Source organism: Muntiacus reevesi, chromosome 1 (genome assembly GCF_963930625.1).
Source record: "Muntiacus reevesi chromosome 1, mMunRee1.1, whole genome shotgun sequence".
Taxonomy (NCBI): Eukaryota; Metazoa; Chordata; class Mammalia; order Artiodactyla; family Cervidae; genus Muntiacus; species Muntiacus reevesi.
The window spans coordinates 246,461,116-246,485,314 of NC_089249.1; the positions used below are offsets into that span (position 1 = coordinate 246,461,116).

General features: G+C 46.1%; 1 protein-coding gene and 1 non-coding gene across 3 annotated transcripts in view; one reads left to right on the forward strand and one right to left on the reverse strand.

Moving 5' to 3' along the window:
* ADAM19 (ADAM metallopeptidase domain 19) overlaps positions 1-24,199 on the reverse strand; it is a 90,219-nt gene that overhangs the window by 30,477 nt on the left and 35,543 nt on the right. For both annotated transcript variants that reach the window (XM_065918997.1, XM_065918998.1), the window contains 5 exons: positions 22,512-22,590; positions 17,110-17,186; positions 7,227-7,410; positions 6,374-6,439; positions 763-834 (listed from right to left, as the gene is read on the reverse strand). In XM_065918997.1, the coding sequence (XP_065775069.1) occupies positions 763-834; positions 6,374-6,439; positions 7,227-7,410; positions 17,110-17,186; positions 22,512-22,590 (478 nt within the window). The remainder of the gene's footprint in view (positions 1-762; positions 835-6,373; positions 6,440-7,226; positions 7,411-17,109; positions 17,187-22,511; positions 22,591-24,199) is intronic.
* TRNAG-UCC (transfer RNA glycine (anticodon UCC)) lies at positions 6,990-7,062 on the forward strand. Its single transcript has one exon. It is a non-coding gene; the product is annotated as a tRNA-Gly (tRNA).

The following is a 24,199-nucleotide window of genomic DNA, read 5'->3' on the forward strand; positions in this document are numbered from 1 at the left end:
TTTTCTGAGTGTCCTGAGACTGTATAATAAATGTGATCACATTCTCACAGAGACCTGCAATACCAAATGATTAAAATCTACTTTTTAAAACTATTTACTACTTGCCTATCAAGAGGTCACTGTCATTCTAGGTTACCTCTTCTACTTCGTTCTGCATTCTTTCATATAAACAAAATATTTCCAAGTCCCAGACCAGCCTATTCTAGTCAAATTAAAGAATCTGGGTATTTCCTAAGAGCATGTTTTAAAAGAGCCTGACCTAGGAAAGCTAACCCTTTGCTCAGCCTTTCTAAGAGACAAAACCAACTAATTTTAGAACAGTTTAACAGGCGGAGATGATACAGATTGACCCCAAGCAATCTACTCTTCAACTTTTAAGGCAGGGATGAGGGTGACGGTGTCAGAGGACAGTGCTCTGGGTCCTCAGCCCTGCTTCAGCTTTGAGGAGTCTGTTTTCCTGGGACTTTTATATTAGACGCTGAAAAAAGGAGTCCACTGAAAAAACACAAATAATTGAAAGCTATTGGTTTAAATCAACCCTATTTTGTAAATTAAAAAACAAAACTGCAACCCAAACAAGACAAGTTACTTGGCTAGGTTCATGCAGCTGATGACCTGTCGTGAGCACCGAGCCCCTGCGGCATTGCTACTGCCTCCTGGAAGCTGCCAGGGCAGCCGCTCCAGGAAGAGGCATGCCAGCTCCTACTGGGCAGCTCCGCTAAGGTGCTGGCACCTTTCCCACAAGTACACACCTGGTCTCACCTTATCAACGTAATTGGCGATCTCCATAAGCTTGTGTTTGGTGGCATCTTGGTCCCGTCTGTTCTTCTGAAACTAAATGGGACAAGCAGAACTAGGTGAGAACCCAGAATCCTTCCCAGGATCCCTCGTGTGTCCCATTACTTGTCTGTGAATTCCTTCATTTTCTCCCATCTTCTGTGAGCAGTCATTTCCTTAGGACTATCTCCCTGACACACACATGTCAGTTCAGCGAAGGCAGAACCTGAGTCACATCCATCCTGGTATCTCCAGCTAACAGTTCAGTGCCGGGCATATAGTAGGCATGCAGTAGCTGTGTAGTGAACGGAACTGTCTTCCTCCAGCCTCTGAGGTCGACCCTGTTCTCCTGTCCCCCTAACTACAAGGCCTTCTGCAAACTCCCACTGGGGCTTAGAGGAGGGACCAATCCAGTCCTTTGCCACAATCATCACCCCAGCATGGAGCCCCCATCACATGGATCACCCAAGGACTCCATGCAGGTGATCAGTCAACATGGTCAAACTGTTACTGAACACCCACAGTGTGCAAGGCACGGCACTTGGTGGGACACAAAGTGTGAGGTCCTGGCCCTAACCTTGAAGGAGCTTCAGTTAGAACACAGAGGGGATCAGAAATAACAACGAAGGCAGATTTTGTATTTAAGGAGTATGAGATTGAAACAGGCTGAGAACACCTACACAGAAAGAACTTCAATAAGAGGCCACATGAATGACAAAAAATGAGTGCTAGCAATGAGGATCTAAGACCCTGGCAAACAGGCTTCATCCGGCACATCACTGTGCCTTCCACAGTGAGAAGGATTCTGAGACTGCAAGGGGCTCAGCAGGAAAGAGTGCTGTGTTCGATCAGAAATGTCTGCCATGGGTACCAGGAGAAGCACATTTCCATAGGTAGCCTCACATTCATCATGCCTGCTTCAAAAGGATAGATCATGTTCAGCTGCAATGATGAACGAATGCTTCATGGCATAAAGATAAAATTTGCCACAACTGCAGCCTAAATTTGAAAAGAACAGGTATGTCCCATACACTGCTGTGGTAACACAGAATTACTGTGTTACTATCTGAATTACTCTGGATATACATGAATATATGTTACTTCAAACCTTCACATCCTTCCTCCACAAAATCCCACAAGAATATTCAAGAACAAAAAGAACACACACCCTGGGGTATTTGTCTGGATAGGGGTGTGTCTCCCCCATGATACAGGGAGAAACACTTTTCCTTTTCTCCCACTGCTTTGGGACCCTCCTGGGCCTCCATCAGAACTGCAACCAACTCACTTTCCAGACTGCTTTTTACACAGTTAAGTTGCATGTAAGACTCTGGGACTCAGACCTTTCCAAGGTGTCAATCCTGAAGCTTCTCTTTACAGTCACTGCATTTCTAAACTGGTCTCACTGCCCAGCAAGTGCTGCAGCATTTAGCGAATACTCATTAGAACATCAGAGGCAGACTTCATTGTCTTTCAAATATATTAATCCTATCTTCAAACAACTACCTGATAATACCACCACGGTTTAAGGAAAGTATCATGCTGTCCTGAAGAGCTTCAGGCAGGAGTCAGTCAACATTTTTTGGTAAGTGGCCAGGTTGTTAATATTGTAGGCTTTGCAGTCATACTGTCTCTACCAGAAAGAACTACTCAACTTGGCCATTCTAGCTCAAAAGTAATCACGGACAGTACATGCATGGATGTGTTTCAGAAAAACTTTACTTATAAAAACCTGGAGTGGGCTGGATCTGGCCATGGGATATAGTTTACAGACCTCTGATGTAAAGAAAACAGCACCTCCCCTTTACACTTTCTGGGTAGACCAGACACTAAAGCACAATGCATCACCTGGTCTTTCCCAACTGGCCCACACCCTGTCTGTATCTTGAAAGTCCTTGGCAGGCCTGTTCTCACAGCTACCCTGTCTCCCTCTACAACATCCCATCTTGCTCTTCCCCTGTCTAGGTCTCCCACTTTACATGAGGAATGAATAAGCTGAAAACCACCCCGGGGAACTTCCCTGGCAGTTCAGTGGTTAAAACTGTGGGCTTCCAAAGCAGGGGGAGCAAGTTCGATACCTGATCGGGGAACTAATATCCCACATGCTGTACTGCGTAGTCAAAAATAAAATAAAAAGCTTAAAAAAAAAAGTACCTGCTCTACCTTTCTAAAAACAAATAAACAAAAAACAAAACAAAAAAGCAAAAGACAAACCACTCCAAGTGCTCCAAACTAGGCCCATGGAGCTGCTTGATCATTTCTACTGCTAAAAACCCTCTCTCCAGGCAGTAACGCCATCCTTGTCTCTACTCCCGATGCCAAGTTCAGAGCCCAGGAGAAAGAAGCCTGGCCTGTCTCAGCACCAGGTTATAAATCACAGATAAGGTAGCCCACCCTGTCCCTGTCCTTACGTCCTTTCAGATTAATTCATTGTCAGGAATACATTGCTGCCTGTGGAGGATACGAGGCCACTTGGAGAGGGAGTAGGGGAGGAGGAGGTGATGGGGGGAGAGATTTGTGAGCCTGTGGGCCCAGCCTGGCCTCTCATATCCTCCACCCACCCCTGTCGTAAATCAGCCAAAGCCGGGACCTGGGAAGTTAGCACAGAGCCTATCCACCATCCACAGAGTGGCAAGAATCGTGGCCTGTGGCAACACCTGTGAGGCTGCTGGTGGAGGCACTGTCTTCTAGAACAGGAAGACAGTTCTCCAGGGTACCATAGTCCTGAAGGCACCTGGGGCTGACACTTTTCCTCTAGGGGTTTTGCTGTGACTCTGGAGGTCAGGAGACTAAGGACCCCAATTCATACCCTGCCCTCACTTCTCCAGCTTCTAGACTCACACTCACTGAAATCTTAAAACCCAGCACCAAGAGTCCTCTGGGGAGACTGCAGGGCCAAAGGGCAGCCTCACCCCAGCTTTACTTTAGAGCAGCTGTGCTTCTACACGCTTAACTATCGGGATCCCAGGAGCTGAACAAAGATTCTGTGGCTCTAAAAAGAAAGGATATCCCTGGTCGAGTGGCTAAGATGCTGTGCTACCACTGCAGGGGGCACAAGTATGATTTCTGACTGGGGAACTAAGATCCCACATGCCACACAGCATGGTCAAAAAATAGGGGGGAAAAAAATGGTTTGAGACTACCATATTAGATGACCTTAGGTGTAAGAGGGTCCTCATCCCTGCTTCAGCTTGGAGAAGTCTGTTTTCACTGGACTTTTATATTAGACACTGGAAAGGAAATCCTACCAGGAAAACAAAAATAATCGAAAGCTACTGATTTAAATCAACCTTAGAGGAGCTCAGCTTTCAACCAGCAATCCTCCCACTAAGGCAGGTCTGTGAGTCAGGGGCCAGGGCCATCAGCCCCTCCCAGACTGCATAGCTGTGGCTTTCAAATCACCTTTGGCTTTTGCTCCCCACACCACTCCCCCAACCTGCACACACACCAGTCTTTGGAAATGAAAACAAAAGGAAAAAAAAAAAAAAAAAAAAGGCTGCTGGAACAACCAACACCAACATCAGTTAAAAAGCAAAACTCCTCTCAAAGCAGAACAAGATGTTCCATCAGCCTGGAGGGCCTGGCACCTCCTTCTCTGTCCAGTAAATGACTCTATATCCTTGCAGACACTCCAGGGTCACCTCCTGCCTCCAACACTGGAAGGCAGCTCCCCCAGCATGAAGTCAAATGTTCTCCCCAACCCCATACAACCTCCGGGACCTGTGTTGTGGACTAACCACCTGAGAATAAGCCTCTGGGGAGCTTGGTCAGGAACCCATCTTGTAACAGGAGGTAAAGCGGCAGGGCACAACTTCTGAAAGAATGACTGAGCCCAACCAAGGACACAACATAAACTGATTAGAATCAAACGGGACCAAAATGGCAGACAAGACTAGACCCTAATCAACAAGTGAAATGACACACCCAGAGGTGATGTGACAGTTCCACTGTTAAAAGACCAAGGAGTGGACGGTGGCCCAAATCCTGGAAATCTCCACTCCCTCCCAAAAATAGGTGGAATAATCCTCCCACTCTCTAACATCGGAAATTACCCAGCCTATAAAAACTAACCACACCAAATTTCGCTGCGGCATCCGCCCTCTGTGATGGCCAGCACTCTGTCTGTGGAGTGTGCCTCTCTCTGCATCTGAATAAAACCACTTCTTATCTATCACTTTGTCTCTCACTGAATTCTTTCTGTGATGAGACACCAAGAACCTGAACCTCATTGGGTCCTGAAACCAGGTACTGTGGGTTTGGGCTGGGTTTGAGTCCCAAGCAGGGTTTTGGCTGGGTTCGAGTCCCAGCCATGTGGGTTTAAGTCCCAAACTGGATTTTGTCTGGGTTCGTGTCCCAGTCTGAGGTAAACGGTTTCTAGCTGGATGGAGTGTGACAGACAGGAGTTTGACGAACGCTGTCAAAGGGAGCCCCAGGTGAGGTGCAACGCTAGAACTAGGGAGCGATCAGTTCACCTCACCTTCCGTGCCTGAAAGATATGTCAGTATGTGGTTGAGCCACTACACAGAGTGATAATGAGGTAAAATACGGCTAACTTAGGCAAACCTGGGGTCTGACCTCGCTCTTTAGGAGTCAGCTTCAGTACCACCCCCTAAGGAAGGTTCCCCCCGGTTTCCAAGACCATGCTGGGGCCCTCTTTATCTGTGCTCTAATCCTCTCCAATGAGCAGTCATCACACTTGGAACTAGAGAGTTTTTATGCTGCTCCTATAAACTCTGCCATGTGGGGGGCAGGTCTGTATCTCTGGGGTCTAAGCACTGTGCTTGACACATAACAGAGAATCAAGAAATCAATGACTAAACGAAATGAAAGAGTGAGGGACACGAGTGTTTATTAAATTTTAGAAGCCAAGGCACAAGAGAACCTAACTTGAAGAATGTGGAATTAAAGGCCAAACAGCTACTCCTTTAGGTAAGTTGCCTGTGCATCAGGATCACATGGAGGCTTGTTGAAACATGGATTGTTAGACCCCAGCCCCACATCTGGGGATTCAGAATATCTGGGTGCAGACCCCAAATCTGTATGGTCACAAGTCCCTTGGTGCTGCTCATGCTGCTGGACTGGGGATCACATTTAGGGAACTTCAGTTTAGGTACTCATTTGGCACCAACACAATTATAAAAATGGATCCACATGTTGGCAGGAAATTGTTTTCAATCAGATAAATGCACTCCTTATCTTTGCAAAAAAAAAAAAAAAATTTTTTTTTTTTTTTTTAATTTCCAGAGAGAATTCATGGACTCCCAAAGAGTAAGCACAAAAATCTAAGGATCTTCCAGGTCTGGTCGAGGAGTGTTAATCCAAATAACAGTCTTTGTCCTGATTTTCTGATTAATGTATTGAAATTGAACGGACTTCTCCTTGCTTTTTTTCCCAACTATGTTTAAAATAGCAAAAAGAGTCTTTGGTCAGATTTAAGGTCAAAATTACATGATAAACCAGAAGAAGATGCATTTTTTTCATTATTTCCCCCATTCAGCATTTTGGCACTTCAGCATTTCCCCAAAGCAGTTTGAAGGCTGGAATGGAAGTGATTAAGAAAGTGATTTTTCTGTTAAACCCCACTGCCCCTCCTTACCTCTGCATAATCAGCCACAAGGTAAAGCTCCACATACTTCATGGAGTGTAAATCTTCCCTTTTCATCTAAGGAAGAGACATAAGCACATCAGAGCTATGGAAATGGTGGACTTGGCCTCATTTCAAAACACTGCTCAGAAGTGGTGGAGTTAATAAGCAGTGAACCTCATTACCAGGTTCCAGAAACAACTCAGCTATGATCATCTCGCCATCACCCTCACTACACCTTCTGCCCACCATCTTGGTTATCACTGGAGGCTGCTCTGGGACACCGGGTCCAGCTCTTCAGTCTCCAAAAATAATGAGCTGGCTGACCAGTGCAGACAGAACAGGGGCCAACATACTGTGAGGGAACATGCTGACAATCAAATTCCCAAAAATATTTAAACCACATAACTCTATCTTTGGTATAAATAAATACAAGCATTTTGTGCATGTGGTTAAGCGGCTATTTCAAAAAGGGAGGCATAAATTTTTTTTCTCACATTTTAAAGTTTCTGAAATCAGCACCTTATTTTAAATGAAGTAATGTTTTCCACCATAGCAGTTATTCTATCAAATACAAGGGTTTCTAACACTCAACAATGACTTAGACTAAAAAGGAAACGCTGGGACTTCCTTGGTGGTCCAGTGGTTAAGACTCTACACTTCCAATGCAGGGGGTGCAGGTTCAATCCCTGGTCAGGGAACTAAGATCCCACACGCTATGTGGCGCAGCCAAAAAATTATTTTTAAATAAACGAAAGGAAAAAGCTGTTGCCTCCTTCTTAGCCATCTCCATTCAATTTAGATCCAAGGAAAGGGTGCTCAGAAGGGATTATCTCCTGGCCGACTCTTGTACTGAGAAACTCACCCTGCGAGGTCGCTTCTTGGTCTGGTTTGTAAACTGGGGGACCCAGTCCCTGGTGGTGGGCTCGAATCCACAGTTCCCAAGAGGCAGCTTGAGATGTTCGGATCTGTAAATACGGTGGTGGCTCTCGCTGTCAGGAAGGGGCTCGATGACGTAACTGAGGTTACTACTCACTGTTATCAGTCCTCTGTCGACAAAAGAATTGGAATCTCTGGTCAAAGACTATGGTCCTGGAAAAGCCCCTTGCTCAGGCCTCAGTTTCCCTATATGCAAAATGGCACAGCTGGTTTTGATCACTGCTTTTTAATCTTATTATGGGGCCGTGCACTCCCTGATGAGAATCTGATGCAAACTCGGACCTCCTCTCCAGAAAAATGTGGACAGGAGATGTGGTGCACAGTTTCAGGGTGTGAAAGCCTATTACGGAGAAACCTGAAGGTTCTAAAAGGGCTGGAACAGGGACAGTTAATACTTGTAAAGGATGGCAGAGCTAGAATTCCAAAAAGCCTCCCAATCCCAAACATGGCATACAGCAAATCACAGGTCAAAACTTCACAGGCTGAGAAAGAGATGGTATGTTGACCATAGGAAGAGTGCTGGTCTAGGGGAGAGGAGACCCAAGTTCTAATCTTAGCTCCAATATTAAATTGCCAAACGCTCTTCAACAAACTTCTTCAATCACTCTGTGCCTCAGTTTCCCCAGAGGCAAATGCCAATGTTAATTTTCTAACTTCACAGGACTCCTGGGATGATTAAATGGAAAGACAAGTATCTTTATTTTTGGAAGCCAAAGCTAGAGTCATCAGCTACCAGCCCCAATTACCCTGGATCAGCAACGCAGCTCTGTGGTGAGGTGGTGGCCACAACCAAGCATACGTGACTACTTTTTTCTCTGGGTTATAGATGCTAGCCTTGAACTCAGAATAAAGATGTACATTTGTTCATTATATTCTTTCACTCATTGAGACCTTACTCTGTGTTAGATGTAATCTAGACACAATCCTTGTCCTTGAGTAACTCATTCCATTGGGGGACAGACAGACATTCATTCCACAAATGCTTCCTGCTATGTGCCAGGCATTGTGCTAGTTGCTAAGGATGGAGTAGTAAACAGGACAGATAAGATGCCTGCCCTCATGGAGCTTAGAGTCTGAACATGGGAATAAATCACTGTAGCATGTAACAGAGAAGGCAAAAAGCTTTCCCCACCCTTAACCCTGATGGATTCGACACAGCTGCATGGAATGCTGCATCATTGAGGCTTCTGGGCCCTTTATCTGGATTCGGTGAGAAAGAGTGCCATGACTTATCGCCAATCACTATCACCAATATCAATGGAAGGGACAGCAGAGGCCCATGTAGCAGGTATCTACCATCCTTGACACTACAAGATAAAAATTAGAGCAAGGGAGTGTGACCAGAGCCCTGGGGAAGGAAGATCCCAGCAATGAATCCCAGGAGTCCCATAGCATTTTGTGTGCTCCAAAACCTCAGGCTCTCTCTACCCAGAAATTTCAGAAGGTAAAGGACCTGGCAGGACCTCTCTTAGGCTGTCTCAGCTTCCATCCCCACCCTGGACCCCTCCAGATCCCTGCCCAGGTTTTGCCCTTTGGGAAGAGCCTGCGAGGCTCTCAGGAGAGACAGCGCCAGGTCCTAGTCAGCAGCAGCCCTTCCTGGAATCCATCCCTGGTTGACCTCGTTCCAGTGCCAGGGAGCCTGACGACTTTCCGGCTGCCTCGCCCAGGCTGACACAGCAATCCCGAGCCAGTCCCCAGCGGGACACCTAAGGTGCTCTCTGAGCAGCTGGGGGTGGGGATGGAGCAAAGACTAAGGGTCACATCCGCTCCTGAGTCCAGACGGGAAAGGGCAGAGGGCAGAGCTGCTGCGGGCATCCTGTTCCCAAGCTATCTGCTCATCTCGGCTGACCAAGGCCCCTCCCAACCCCTCAGTTTCCCCCAAAGGCTGCAAACACTGGAAGCAAAGGGCTTGACCACAAACCAGGTGACAGCTTTGCCTGCATTCTGCTGTGGCTATGAAAATAACTCAGTGGGTGGAAAGCCCCGTGTAACTGACAGGGCATCACCTGAACAAGCCTCTAGGCCAAATAGGACAGACCACACAGGATTCTGGTGCACAGTGAACAGCAATCGTGGTGGCTATAAATCACTGAGTCTGTGCTATCGACCATGCACTGTGCTAAGTATTTTACTCTTCATACAAACTTCTATGATTCTTACAAATATTATCCTCATTTTACAAATGAGAAAACTAAGGCTCAAAGAGGTTAATTAACTGACCAAAGTCACACAGACAAGAAGAACCTAAGCAGCCTGGTTCTATGTCCTGGGATCTTAACCATGACCTCACACTGTCTCTGTCATAACAGCCCTGTAGAGTGGCTATCAGTGACAAAAATCAGCACCTCTCCTCTGAGGTGTGATTGGCCATCACTCAACTCACTCGTCGGGAGTAAAACACCAGCTGGGAGAGGCATTGTCTACTTTTCATTTTTAGATACCATTTTGGGGAGAGTTAATTATGTGCCAGGCTTCGCAGAGTAAAGAGTCTGGAGTAAAGAGTGCCCCTGCCAATGCAGGTGTTGCAGGTTCGATTACCAGGTTGGGAAGATACCCCCGAGAAGGAAATGGTTACCCACTCTAGTATTCTTGCCTGGAGAATTTCATGGACAGAGGAGCCTGGAGGGCTCTACAGTCCATGGGGTCACAAAGAGTCAGACATGAAGGAGTGACTTAGCACACAATTATATGCCAAGGGCTCTGCATACAGTTGTTCTTATTTTATTCCCACATTAATGCTATAAAGCACCATCATGGGTCCCATTTTATAGATAAGGAAATTGAACCTCAAAGAGATTAATTAACAAACTCTCATGGGTATTGTGTGGCCAAAAATTTAAGGTCTGGCAGAGTCTAGATCCTACACCCTTAACCTCTGTGCTATCTGCCTCTATCAGTGAGCTTGAAATCTATGAGTCAGAGATAATAGGATAAAAGCTCCCAGAACTATCCATTAGAATACTCTACAGAATGTATTAAAAATGCCTATGTCCTAGAGATTGTCACGCAGAGTGAAGTAAGTCAGAAAGAAAAAAACAAATATTGTATATTACCGCATATACGTGGAATCTAGAAAAAATGGTACACATGAACCTATTTGCAAAGCAGAAATAGGGACACAGACACAGAGAACAAACATATGGACACCATGAAGGGAAAGGGGACGGTGGGATAAATTGGGAGACTGGGATAGACATACAATTATATACAATATATAAAACAGGTATCTAATGAGGGGGGAGGGGGAGCCGGGGAACACCCGTGTCCAGGCCCAGTCTAGGAAATGCAGATTCTGTAGTCTGAGCATCTACACTGTGAGCAAGCCCCACGCAATCCCCTGCACAGTCACACTCAGCAGCTCTGACCTGGAGCCCAGCCTCTGGAGGGTCCCGGCTTTTCACAGAGCTCCAAGCAATCCTGTTCCAGGGAGTGGGCAGATTATTGCTGGAGAAACACAAGCTCAGAGGGACCTGAGGGTCCTTGAGCAATAGGACTCTATGGCTGCTCTCCGCCCCTCCTTCATGTGGTCCCCCATACTTGTCTGTCACAGCTGCCATTCCCCTACTCCCTAGGGTGGAGAAGAGGCAGGCAGGGACCCCTGCACGTCACAGGGAAGCCAGCTCTGAGAGTGGGGGGATCTGTGAGAACCTAGTTCCCAGGGGCCTCCCCTCTCACCACCCCCAAGCCCTGCTAACTGTCCTGCCCTGAGCACTCCCAGTCATTTCTCCTCCTAAACATCTCTGTTGATCTAATTTGTGAAATGTAAGCACTGGCAGAGATTCACCTGGGGGGTGCTCAGGAGGGGGCCTCAGGAGGCTGGGTGGCCAGGACCTCACACGCAATTCTCCACTCTGCCCGGCATCCTATTCCTCATTGTTGAGAGCTTGATACAAATGAAATTGTACAGAGGAAGCCTGGCAAGGCAGGTCAGACAGGCAGTGGATTTAACCCCTCAATGACTGCTGGACTCACTCAAATGCATCCTTCCAGGACCTAGGTTGGAGAACAGTTTCTTGGGAATTAGTCCATTCAGAGCTAAACTTAAAGGGGACGCAACCTACAAGGCTACATCCAGAGCTTCCTGAAGAGGTAATCACTCCATCACCCTTTCCTTCCCTCAAAATGTGCGTGCAAGTGAGAAGGAGGGGGTTTCAAAGGCAGCACCAAGGGGAGCCAAGAAGGCACATGGGTGATGTGATCCCTCCAGCATGAGGGTGGGAGTCTGGGCTCAGGACAGGGACATACCTGGATTCAAAGTCTGGCTCTGCTGTCTGCTAGCTGTGGGGCATGGTACTCAACAAGACTGCCCTCTCATAGGGCTGCTATGAAAACTGAAGTCATAGGCAGTGCTTACTAACCATTAGGGTAATATTTTAAAAGGACAGCCAATAGTCAGTGGGCATGTATTATACATCAGACTGGTTCAAGGCATCTTATCAGTAGCCATTCAACACATATGTACTGTGTGCACCTAATGTGTGCCAGGGACAGTTTTAAGCACTGGGGATGCAGCAGGCTTATATAAAAAAAAAATCCCTGCTCTCAAGGAGGCTGCGCTCATCATCTAGTGTAAACCCACCAATGACGTCACTACTGTTGCTCCCATTTTACAGATGAGAAAACTAATGCGAGAGATCTGAAGCACGGCATCGGGCTTTAAAGCAGGAACTGCCTGACTCCAGAATCCACGCCTGGCACAACCTGACGCTGCTCCGTGAGGGTTTACTCGGTGCCTGACACACAGGTGGCCCACCTCATTTGTTCTGCAGAAGGAAGGCCAGGCAGGCAAAGGGACAGCCAGGCACAGCCTGGCTTCTTCTGTCCCGGGCAACCCGCCTCCCAAAACTCTGCCTCCTCTCCCCGTGGCGCAGAACTTCCGACACTGAAGGATCCTTTCCATAGTCTGGTCTACCCTCCTTTCTCAGACAAGAGGAACAGAAGCGCAGAGACACAGGAACTTGACCAAGGTCACTGAGTGAGGAGCTAGGGGCACATCCCAGGCCTCCTGTTGTCCTAGCCTCATTACTTATGGGTGGGGCCCTGATGCCACCCTCAGCCCCCCACCCAGGACCCGCTCCTGCACCATGGGATCCATCTAGAGGGCTGAGTGAGGCTCATGGGAGGCAACAGCCTGGCCGATGTGAAGCCGGAAGGAAATGAAATCAACCAGGGAGAGGAACACTCAATAGATCACACAGCCGAGAGGTGTGAGGCGAGATCTGAAACTCAGATCTCTCAACTCTGAACTGTGAGCTCCTTCCCAGCCATTATACACACGTTCGCACATATCCACCTGTGCTCACTCTCAGCTTCGTGCTCTCTCCCCCAGAGTCTGAGTCCGGGGAGCTGGGGTAAGGCACACCGAGTGTGGGCCCCAGAGCACTGAGGACACATCTGCTATAATCTGAGCGATGCATCAAACAGAGGACTACAGATGATCTACTGTGTGTCTCTGAAAAACTACATGTAAGTAAACCTGCCAGACATTAGTACGTAAGATACCATGCAACTATTAAAAGAATGAGTTTGACCTATGTGTGTCTAAGACATAATGTTAAATTGAGGGGGGTAAAAAAACTGACAGAATGGTACATACAGGGTAATCTCATTTGGATTAAAGAAATCATATATATACATGATTGCATATTTCAATTATGTATACACCTCCAACAGTGATTACAGATGGGAAATGAGGTTGACTGAAAGGGCAGGACAGGATAAAGAATTTTCACTTCGTTTAGTTTTATGCTCTTTGTATTAATTGAACGTTTAACACTCCCATTAGCTATATAATGATCATTTTTAATGAGTATTTTCTTTATAAATAGACTGATCACTCAGGTTAAAAAAATGTTTTTACTGCAATCGATACCTCTCCTGCTGCCACACAGGCAGTGAGCTGGGTAAGCTGGGGACACACACATAGGCACACACACATGTACACACAGTGTCTACCAGATCTCACAGGTTCAGTCAAGGACCTCTCAGCCCAGTAATGCCTAGATTTCCTCACAGATAATCACTGCTCCTAACATTTCTACTTTGTGTGAATCTGCAAAGCATTTGTGCACACAAGATGCTGTGCAGGACATTGAGAAGATGAGTCCTTCATCAAAGACAGGCTTGGGGACTGTGGATACTACGCTGTTATCAGTCGCTAAATCATGTCCGACTCTTTCCAATTCCATGGATTGGAGCACGCCAGGTTCCTCTGTCCACAGAATTCTCCAGGCAAGAATACTGGAGTGGGTTGCCGGGCCCTTCTCCAGTGGATACTAAACATCCCTAAGAAATGGTGTGACACATCTTTTCCTTGTATAGTTTGTAAGTATCCACAGCTGCCACTCAAATCTCAAAGGGGTCACTGGCCTAAACAAGATAACAAAGCGTTATATCACATATCCATGTTCCTTTTTGGAAGGAGTATTTCTAAAAGGAAACACAAGAAAGTGGTTAACAATGACTACCTCTAGGGAGAGGGATTCAGGAAACAGGAAGAGACCTTTTCCACTGTACATTCTTGTATTACTTGAATTTGTTTTTACTATGATCCTGTATTACTTCTTCAGTTACATTAGCCTAAAGTACTGCCTGGGGGAGAAGAGGGGACCCAGCAACAGCCTAGAAACTTAGCTGAATTCCTCTGGATTTGGATCATCACCCTGAGGATCTTACTTGGTATAAATCCTACCTACTTTCTCCAAATCACAAAGTGCTTGTTTCCAGGAGAGAAGCACAATTGCTATGGAGATTTTCCATTGCAGCATCACTTTATGAGCCTTGGTGGGGGGACAACGTGAGGGCTACATGGGTTTGAAGCCTGCTGTTGCTGCAGCTGCTCCTTCTCCAGAGTCCGAACTGAGCCATCTGGCTTGCATTTCCAGCTCTTAAATCAGTCAGGCCCACAGACACCCTTGGTTTCTTAAGGTGCGTAGCAAGAAGGCTGGGAAAATAAGGCGGGTGGACCCCACCAGAGGTAAGCATGCCAAACAGAAACACATGGATGGCTCACTCGGTTTTCCCCTGTCAGCATGGCTGTGGGAATGATTTATAAGAGGCTGGGCCAAGTTCCCACTGCTGCAGACCAAGAGGACAGAGGAAGAGGCAGAGAGAAGTGAGTTGCACCTGCATGTTCCCTTCTGTCCTCCTTAGGACAGACGTTGTTTACTTGCAGGCTGCAGGTGGCGGTGGCTGAGCCTGTAAACACCACTGGGAGTTGGCTGGGCTCAATCAGGTCACTTGAGCAGGGGATTTGGGGCCACTGTTATGGCCTCCCAGCCAAAGCTTGTTTCCTGCCTAATTCCCTCCGGCGAACTCAGCCTGAAGTCTTACAGAGGAGACATGGCTCAATTTATAAACAAACACATGGGATCAGCAGCATGATGGGCCTCACATTGGCATGTGAGCCTGGGTGAGTTTCAGAATGGCTTCACTGTGGTAAGATGATAGTAATCCCGTCTACATGCTGTAGAGTTAACACAGCACTTAGCATTGTCCACCAGGCCTATCATCCATCCCCATTTTACAGACGAGAAACTGAGGGCCCAGGAAATTACTTTTATACGCCTGTCTTCCCTCCACCTGTGTAGGGCACGGGCAGAGAGTAGACACCCAATATTAAGTTGCCGAATGAAAGGAGCAATCATCAGTGTCCATCAATGGATGAATGGATAAAAAAAGGTATGGTACATATATATAAGGGAACACTACTCAGCCATAAAAAAGAACAAAACAATGCTATATGCAGCAACAAGATGGACCTAGAGACTGCCATACTGAGTGAAGTAAGTCAAAGATAAACATTATGATATCACTTATATGTGGAATCTAAAGAAAAAATGGTACAAATGAACTCATCTACAAAACAGAGTCACAGATGCAGAAAACAAGTGGGGGAAGGGATAAATCGAGAGACTGGGATTGATGTATATGTACTATTGTATATAAAACAGATGACTAATAAGTACACACTGTACTGCACAGGGAACTCTACTCAATACTCCCTAGTAGCCTATATTGGAAAAGAAAGTAAAAAAGAGTGGATATGTGGACATGTAAAACTGATTCACTTTACTGTACAGCAGAAGCTAACCCAAAACACTGCAAATCAACTATACTCCAATAAAAATTAATTTAAAAAAAGAAATGATTATTGACTGAATCAATCAAGAGAGAGGAAGGGTAGGTGTAGGAACACCTCCTTCTGGCTCATGAGGGCTAACATGTATCTTTCCAATGATGCCTTTAGTAACATCACATTGACAGCTTTGAATTGGTCATGGTGGGAATATTTTTACCACTATATTAGCAAATGCTAAAAATAAGGGCTTTTCTTCTGTTTCTGTTTTCACCAACACACTGGGTACAGGTACTACATAGTATAGGCAATTAAAACTGAGGCAATGAATACAGACAATTAGGTTTTTCAAATCATCATCCCTTTTCCAAAAGGAGGGGAGGGTGGGAAGAGTATAAATAAATGATATTTATTACTTCAATAGACATGTATAAATCCTACTATATGCAAAGCACCAGGGTAGGCTGGAGGACAGAAACAGATATTGAGACAGAATTCATCTTCTCAAGGGACACACATACTCAGGTATAAACTATAACTTGCACACGAGTCATCTCGGGATCCTGGTAAAGTGCAGGTTATGATCCAGTAGCTCTGGGTGGGACTTGAGCATCTGAACAAGCTCCTAGGTGATGTTGATGACGCACCTCTTTGGGCCTCACCTAAGAAGCAAGGGTCTGGGAGGTGACCAAGTGCCCGTATGTACGGGCCAGTTAGCTATCTATTAGCACAATCTATGCTCTTGTGCTATCTCAATGTGCAATCCTCACAATAGAACAGAGGTCTAGTTCCCTTACCCACATTTTACAAGTGACACAGCTGGTCAACTGCTATTGGCTCAAAGCCATGTTGTCTGGCTCAGAGAATGAAGTCACTCTCTTTCCAACATGCCTCTAGATGGAACTTTTCACATTTCCTGTCCTGAAGATTATCCTTGCTCCTCCCTTCTCTTCCTGCTCTTTTCACTAGCTGCCCATTTCCTTTTTTACTGCTTATAAGCATTTCTACTGGAGAAGAACAAAGGAGAAGTGGGAATAAATGCTCCAACTCATCAATTTCAAGTGTACGAACCATGTCCTTCATGTCTGGTATTTTGGTGCTTTGACATCTGGGACCTTGCCCCTGCCCCCGGGGTTAGCCAGTTCCCTGAGACAGAACTCACCAGTGAGCACAGCATGCTGTTCCAATGGGGCTCTCATTCTCTGGGCCACCACCCTCTTGCCTGTTCACCCCAGGGCCAGGTACCCGGCACCGAGGGACAGCCCCATGCCTCAGATCCCACTGAAACTATTCAAATTATCCAAGCCTAAGCCCACTTACCCCACCTTGCCTGTTCTCTCCCACAGAAACCATAATAAAGACTTGCCCATATTCCCTCTCCCCCTCTGCCTCCTGAGTGACCCTTGTGCCCCCCACCAAGCATGGCATGACCGGTCCTCTTGGGATCTGGAATATAACCATCTTTCTAATAGCAGTTGTCTAATACTCTGTTGGCTTCCACATACCCAAATAATAATAAAACCTCAAATTCCCCAGGAAAAAGTATCTCAATCCCAGTGAATTTGTGGGTTATTTTTATCATCATCATGAAGGATTATCATTTCCGTTATCCCTCCCGAGCTCAGCCTTTCTCAGAGCTGGCTTGCACACATTCTCTATGGACAGCTTCTCAAAGTCCCTGCCCAAGGCCAGCCCCACTTGTCCTAAACATCCCATTCTTGGGGCCTCTTACCTCATTCCCCGGCAGGTGCTGAGCGTGACACTGGACTGCTCCGCCTTCCTCACTGTCCCGTGGTAAAAGCAGTGATCCTAGCAAGGAGAGAGTGGCGGTCAGACCACAGGACAGACAAGTCAGCCATGCCGGCATCCCGAGACAGTCAGGGACGATTGTACACCTACCGTAACCTTAGACCTGCAAAGAGCTTCCCCAGCCACTATTTTATTTGATCCTCATGATATTCCTGGGAGGAGGGACAGGGCAGATGCCATCATCCCCACTGAACCAATGAAGAAGCCGAGGCTCAGAGGAGCAAAGGGATTTGCTGAAGGTCTCTCTGCTGGTTGGAGAAGCCAGGATTTCAGATCTCTTTCTAAGACGTGATGCTGGTCACAGGAAACACTGGCTTCCAAAAAGCTTGCCTCACCACTGGAGTCACCTCTGTGACCAGCCCCATGAGAGCTGAACTGTGTCCCCACCAAAATTCACGTCTACCCACTTTGCATTTCCAGTGTGGGGGGTACAGGTTTGATCCCTGTCAGGGAACTAAGATCCCACAGGCCATGTGGTACGGACAAAAAAATTCATGTCTACTCAAAATCTCAGAATGTGATGCTACTTGGAACAGAGTCTTTGCAGGTATAACTAAATCAAGATGAGGCAATACTGGACTAGTATCCTTAGAAAAAGAGAAAAGGACACTGATACACACACACCAAGAAGAAGGCCATTTGAAGGTAGAGGCAGAGATTAGAGTGATGAAACTAGAAGCCAAGGGGTACCAAGGATGGCCAGGAGCCACTAGAAGCTGCAAGAGGCTACGAAGGATCCTCCCCTAGAGACCACAGTGAGAGCATGGCCTTGGTTTTGAACTTCTAGCCTTCAGAGATGTGAACAAACACATTTCTAATTGTCTTAAACCTCCAAGTTTACAGTTCTTCACTGCAGCGGCCCTAGGAAACTGATCTATCACCCATCTTCCTTGCCTCCCTTGAATCCCCCGTGCACCTGGACTCGACCTGATTTTGTACCTGTGTCCATGGGCACTTGCAGGCCTGCTGCTGTGCTCCCACCGGGGCATATGTCACGGCCATCTGGGCTTCCCAACCCAGCTGTATTCCTCCTGGCTACACACTGCGATGTGCCAGGCCTGGAGCTAGGCCCTAAGACACCACAGTGAGAAGAGTCCAAACTTCATAGGACTTAGCTTCTTGTGAGAGCCAGCTGTAGTTTAAAAGTCATACCAAGATATAAATCATAAAGAATGGCTTGAAATAAAGTTTGAGGTGTCAGCAGAGTGTTTGATAAGTAGGGTAGCCAGAGTATTTATGAGGCAAAGCAGGACTCTGCTGAGAGTGATAAAGCGCTAAACCAGACAGACAGACACAAACCAGGGCTGTCCTCAGCAGACCTATGGGTGATAACAAGGGACACATTCCTATAAACTTCGTCCCAAATAGGTCAAAAGAGATAAGTTGGAGCAAAGAGAAAAAAGGTAAAATCCCCAGAGCACAGTCTGGTTCTAAGGTCTTAAAAAGGATGTAAACTATGCAGTTGCAGACACGGAAGCCTTATCTTTCCCCACCAACGTCCTGAGAGCAGGGCCAATCGGGAATGTCTGGCATTCGCCCACTTAACCGTCTGAGTGAGCCATCACCAGGACCACACTTGACTGCGGTTGTTCCCTGGTTTCCAGCAGGCAGGCATGTGAACCAGGAGACAGTTAAGTAAGTCATTTGTCTACATTCTCCGGTTCCAGTACCAACCAGCTCTAGGCGTGACTGCAGTGTAACAAGCTTTAAATATATAAAGGATCTTCACACACATCACCATGTGACATAATAATGCCTGCCATTTACTGTTAATAACAACAAGAGCTAACATCTACCCAGCTCCTGCTCCTGGATAAACAACTTTCAGAGATTTTTTTTTTTCCCTTTAATTCTGATCATAGTCTTATGAGGTAGATACTCTTATTCTCATAAAGTTGGAGAGGTTTCAAGTCATTCACAGGGCCACAGTGCAAAGTGGAGATGCAAACCCCAGCAGCCTGACTTCAGGCTCCACAGTCAGCCTATCTTAGCAAAAGCAGACCCAGCAAAGTACATGGGCTTAATTTGTCAAAGCTCTATTATTGGGACTTCCCTGGAGATCCAGTGGCTAAGACTCCATACTCCCTAGGCAGGGGTGCCAGGGTTCAATATCTGGTCAGGGAACTAGATCCCACATGCTGCAGCTGAGTTTCCATGTTGCAACTAAGACCCAGCACAGTCAAATAAATATTAAAAAAGAAAGAAAGAAAAAAAAAAGCTCTATTATCTTCCAACACTGACCCAGACTGAGGTGTTAGTCTAAGCCTTGCTGCTCACTGAGAGCAAGCAAAAAGGCATGCTCCTTTTTCCCATCTCCTCTCAATTTCCTCATCTGTAAAATGTAGTGTTGGAAGAGATGTTTATAAATTCCCATAAAAATCTGTGATTCATCTTACCCTTCCATATCCCTGAGAGTCATATCTTAGCATATCCAATTTTCAGATGAGGAAACTCAACGTTAATATGGCTGAAAGGGTTTTTCAGGTCACACGGCTGGTTAAAGCCAAGACTAAAACCCTGGCTTCAGACCCCAAACTCTGCAACTTGTTCTACTGGAACACACTCACAGACCATTCCCCCAGTGACCTGACCTAGATCAGGGCTGGAACCCACGGGCCTGGCAATGAGCAGGATCAGGTTCCCAGAACTCCCACTACCCCCAGCCAAGTTTTGTGGGAGAGTGTGGTCCATAACACTTGGGTCAACTGAAGCTAAGTGGTTTATTTCATTCCCATTTCTCTTTGAGTCTTCAGATCCCCAATAAGAATGCTGACTTGGAGTCCCCGGGGCTGGGTGGGGGCTTTGCAAGAGCCCAGGAGGAGGGGATGTACTGAACAAGAAAACAGAGTCACCCCTACTTTAGCTGGGATGCACCCTGGTCAACAATAGCTCTGGGAAGGAGGGGGTGTCTGGGAGGGAGAGGAAGTTCTCTCACTGCCCTCTGCTTCTCAAAGGCCCTCACAAGATCTCTGCCCAATCCTGAGAGCACAAAGAACAAGTACATGAACACAACAGCCATGAAGTCATCGCATTCCTTCTGTTTCTCGGCCTGAGGGGGCCACCCTGAGGGGGCTTTTGTAGCAGGAAGCATGAGCTCATGGTAGACTCATGCACTGAGACCCATTCTTAGGCTCTGGGTACAGAAATGCAGGAGCCCAACCCAGAGGAGGGTGCTTTGTGAGGTCATAATGGTGAGGGGCTTCCGAGGCTTGTCCATCCCCTCCCACCTCGATGGGGACAGAGACCCAAAGTCTGAAGGGAGGAAGTAGTTTCAACCGGGGCCATGAAAAAGGTGTGGAGCCACAGCTGGCCAGCTCCCCCAGAGATGAAAGGACATGGGCTACTATGCTGCAGGCACTGGCCACTCCCTCCCCACCCAGGAAGGTCTGTGAAGAAGGCAGCACTGATCCTCACATCCAAAGATCCAACATAGCCCCTCAAATACCTACTGACTACAGACCTCACAGACCCCATCGAAAAATAACTGTCCTGTGTCCCTCTCCTCACTCAAGGGTGATCTGATCAACTCATCTGTGTTGTTAACAACTGACAGTGGCTGTCATCGTCTTCTAGGCTATTCTAAAGACCGGCAGGGCTATTTTAAAGATGGGGTCATGTGGTAATCTCGGGTTCCACAGGAAGCTGTTGGAAGGGCACTGAGGCACTGTGCTGCCTACACAGCACACCTCCCAGGCCTACACCCATGAAAGCCCATGATGCCCGACCCCAAAGGCAAAAGACACTGCTCCTCCTGCCTGCATCCATCTTCCCTTCTCCTTCACCCCTGCTCTTTGGCACGGAGTCTGAGAGTGCTAAGTCACTTCAGTTGTGTCCGACTTTTTGTGACCTTACAGACTGTAGCCTGCCAGACTCCTCTATCCATGGAACTCTCCAGGCAAGAACAGAGTCTGAGAAGGATCACTCAAATCTGGAATCTCTCAACTTGGGCACCACTAACATTTGAGACAGGATAACTGCTGTGGAGGGATGCCTGTGCACTGGAGGGTAACTGTCCTACCCACCGGACAGTAGCAGCCACCTCCCAGTCATGACAATCCAAACTATCTCCACACATTGCCAAGCCTCCCCTCCTTTGTTGGCTAAGATGGTCAAAGAAACAAATAGAACATTTTAGTTTATTTCGCACCTGATCAAATTTGGTTAAAATCATCATGAAGCATATTTTCCTTGCTTTATTATGTTAGTTACCAACAAATTCAACAAAGGTTTTAAGAAATGACTTAAACCAAAATCACTCCTAATTGAGAACCACCACTCTAATCCTACAAATTCTAACAGGTCACCTGCAGGAAAAGCTAGCAAATCAATGAAATGTGTGTGATTCATGAGCTTAAATGTCCACCAGTGACCAAATGGCATGATGAAGCAAACTACAAGGCTAAAACTGAAAGACCAGCTTTTAAATGACAAATCTTTGTACAAAGGACTTCCCTGGTGGCCCAGAGGTTAAGAGTTCATCTTTCATTGCAGGGGCTGTGGGTTCGATCCCTGGTTCGGGACCTAAGATGCTACCTGTGGTTGCTGTTTAGTTGCTAAGTCATGGCCCACTCTTTTGCAAGCCCATGGACTGCAGCCCACCAGGCTCCTCTGTCCATGGGAATGCCCAGGCAAGAATACTGGTGTGGGCTGCTATTTCCTCCTCCAGGGGATCTTTCCAGACCAGCAATCAAACCCTTGTCTCCTGCATTGCAGGTGGAATCTTTACAGCTGGGCCACCAGGGAAACCCAAGATCCTGCATGACGGGCAGCAACTAACCCACACACCACAACTAGAGAGCCCGAACACTGCTACTAAGACCCAACGCACCCAAAAATAAATGAATTAAAAAATTTTTTTTTCTTAAATTTCTGTGCTAACAGTCAGAGTCAATTTTGAGGGAGAAAAATAGCCAATATGAAAACAGCAGCAAAATAAGAAAATCTTCACATCCTAAACTCACACTGACAAAGCAGACCACAAAACTTTACCCACTCATATGAAAAAGCAACTAACACCTGACTGGGTGAAACAACGGCAAATCATTTCTTTTACTTAGATTTTTGTTAGGATGTGGGTAATTCAGTGATTTGTATCAATTTTAATCAGATGCAATAAGCTTAAAATATGGTTTATTTCACATTTTTAGCCAGCAAAGCATTATGAATCCATGAAACAACAAATTCATATGTTGCTTTTCCTGCTCATTCCCTGGATCTCAGTCAGGGAAAACAGTTCCTTCAGAAGAGACACTGTCTTCACTGAGCTTCTCTCCTGGCTTCCTAGGGGTGGGGTTAGGACACATATCTGTGTTGATCTGAACTTACCTCGGATTTCAGGGTGGTGGTTTGAGCTTCGCCACTTGGAGTATAACGAGTTTCTGTGTAGGCTGGAGCAAAAAGCTGCCTGAATAGAATAAAAAAAGACATTTGTCTCCTTAGAAGATAGACTTTACCCTCCTGGGAACAGTAATCAGGGATTCTAACTGAACTTGGTAGAACCACCCCCAAGGATCTCCATACAAAAGGTACAGGGCAGCCTTATGGAAGGGCTTAAGGAATAAAAAGAAAAACAGAATGAAGGTTGTTATGAATTTTGTGTTCACTGGGATCATCACTTAATCCAGCCAGAACCAGATGCTGCTGACCACCAAAGCAGTGATATGAGATCTTAATTTGTTCTGGATCCTGGGAAGATCATGTGCAAACACACTCACAGAATTTCCCAGGGTCTATGGACCCTACTGCATACCTTAACTGATTATTTTTCCAGCACATCCACTAACTTTTGGTATCAGCACACCAACCATTCTTTAAGGGAATCCCTCCTCCCTGTTGCAGGTTTTGTTAAGACTAACAATCAAGGTATCCTACCTAGCCTTGGCCCATTGTGCAAGCCAAGCCAATGGAGTAATGCTGCAAGAACGTAACAGATGGGAGCTATTTATCTGCTCCTTTGTTCCTGCTGCAAGGATTCTGGAAGTTTCCTTTGCCCATCTTTTATGAGACCTAATGGTTCAGATTTCCTGAGACCTGGTTCTGTGTGTTACTTTTTCAATATTTCTTTTTTTTCCTTTCTAAAACTGGATGTTGGTTTCTCTTCTGTTACAGACCTCTAGAAGCTGAGATTAAGAATCCCTCGTCCAAGGCAAGGTGACCCCAAATAAGGCTTTTAGAGAATTTCTCTGAAAGTTAAAAGAGAAATAAAAATGCCAAATGGATTCTTCAATTAGTTCAGCCACATTAAAAGCAGAATGAATCTAAAGAAAATCGAGGTCAGGAAGCAAAATGGTTTTTAATGGAAGGCATCATTAAAAACTGGAGTCTAACAAAAAAGAATTAAGTGGATCTATATCTTTTACTATGGAAAGATGTTTAAAATGGAGCCAGATAAAAACTTCAGGAAAGTATGTACTTTTAAAATCCCTTTAAATGAAAAAGTAATAGCAGTATACACTAGGGCATGCATTGACAATAGCTGGAGAAGGACACGCCTATCAGTAGTGGTAGTGATCTCAGGGGATTACAGAAGATGTTCACAATGTAAGCTGTATATTTCTGAAAAACTGGCTGATTAAAAAAAATAATTATCATGTATTTATTTTGAAAACGGGAAATCTAATTTGAAACTGCCTTTTAAAAAAAGAAAAAAATACAAGCTGAGGCCAGCACAGAAAGCCAAAGGAATCCGCAGGGACCACCCTGGTTTTGTAAGAGGTGACATTTCCCACAAGACAGGGTCACTGAAGAGGGTTTCTAGGGTCACTCCAGAGTCACTTCCAGCTCTAAGTTCTGGGACTCCAGACTCTCAGATTCCCCTCCGCCCACAGAGCACAGTCAGAAGGCAAATGCCACAAGGATCTTCTCCTGCATGATATCAAGCCCTTCAACATCCAGCCTTGAACAAGAAAAGAAACTCAATAGGGAGATGTAAAAACAAAGCAAAGCAGAAAACCTAGTTTGTGTAGAGAAACTCCAATTCACATGGCAAGTTTGGGTCAGTAGCTAAATTGCCA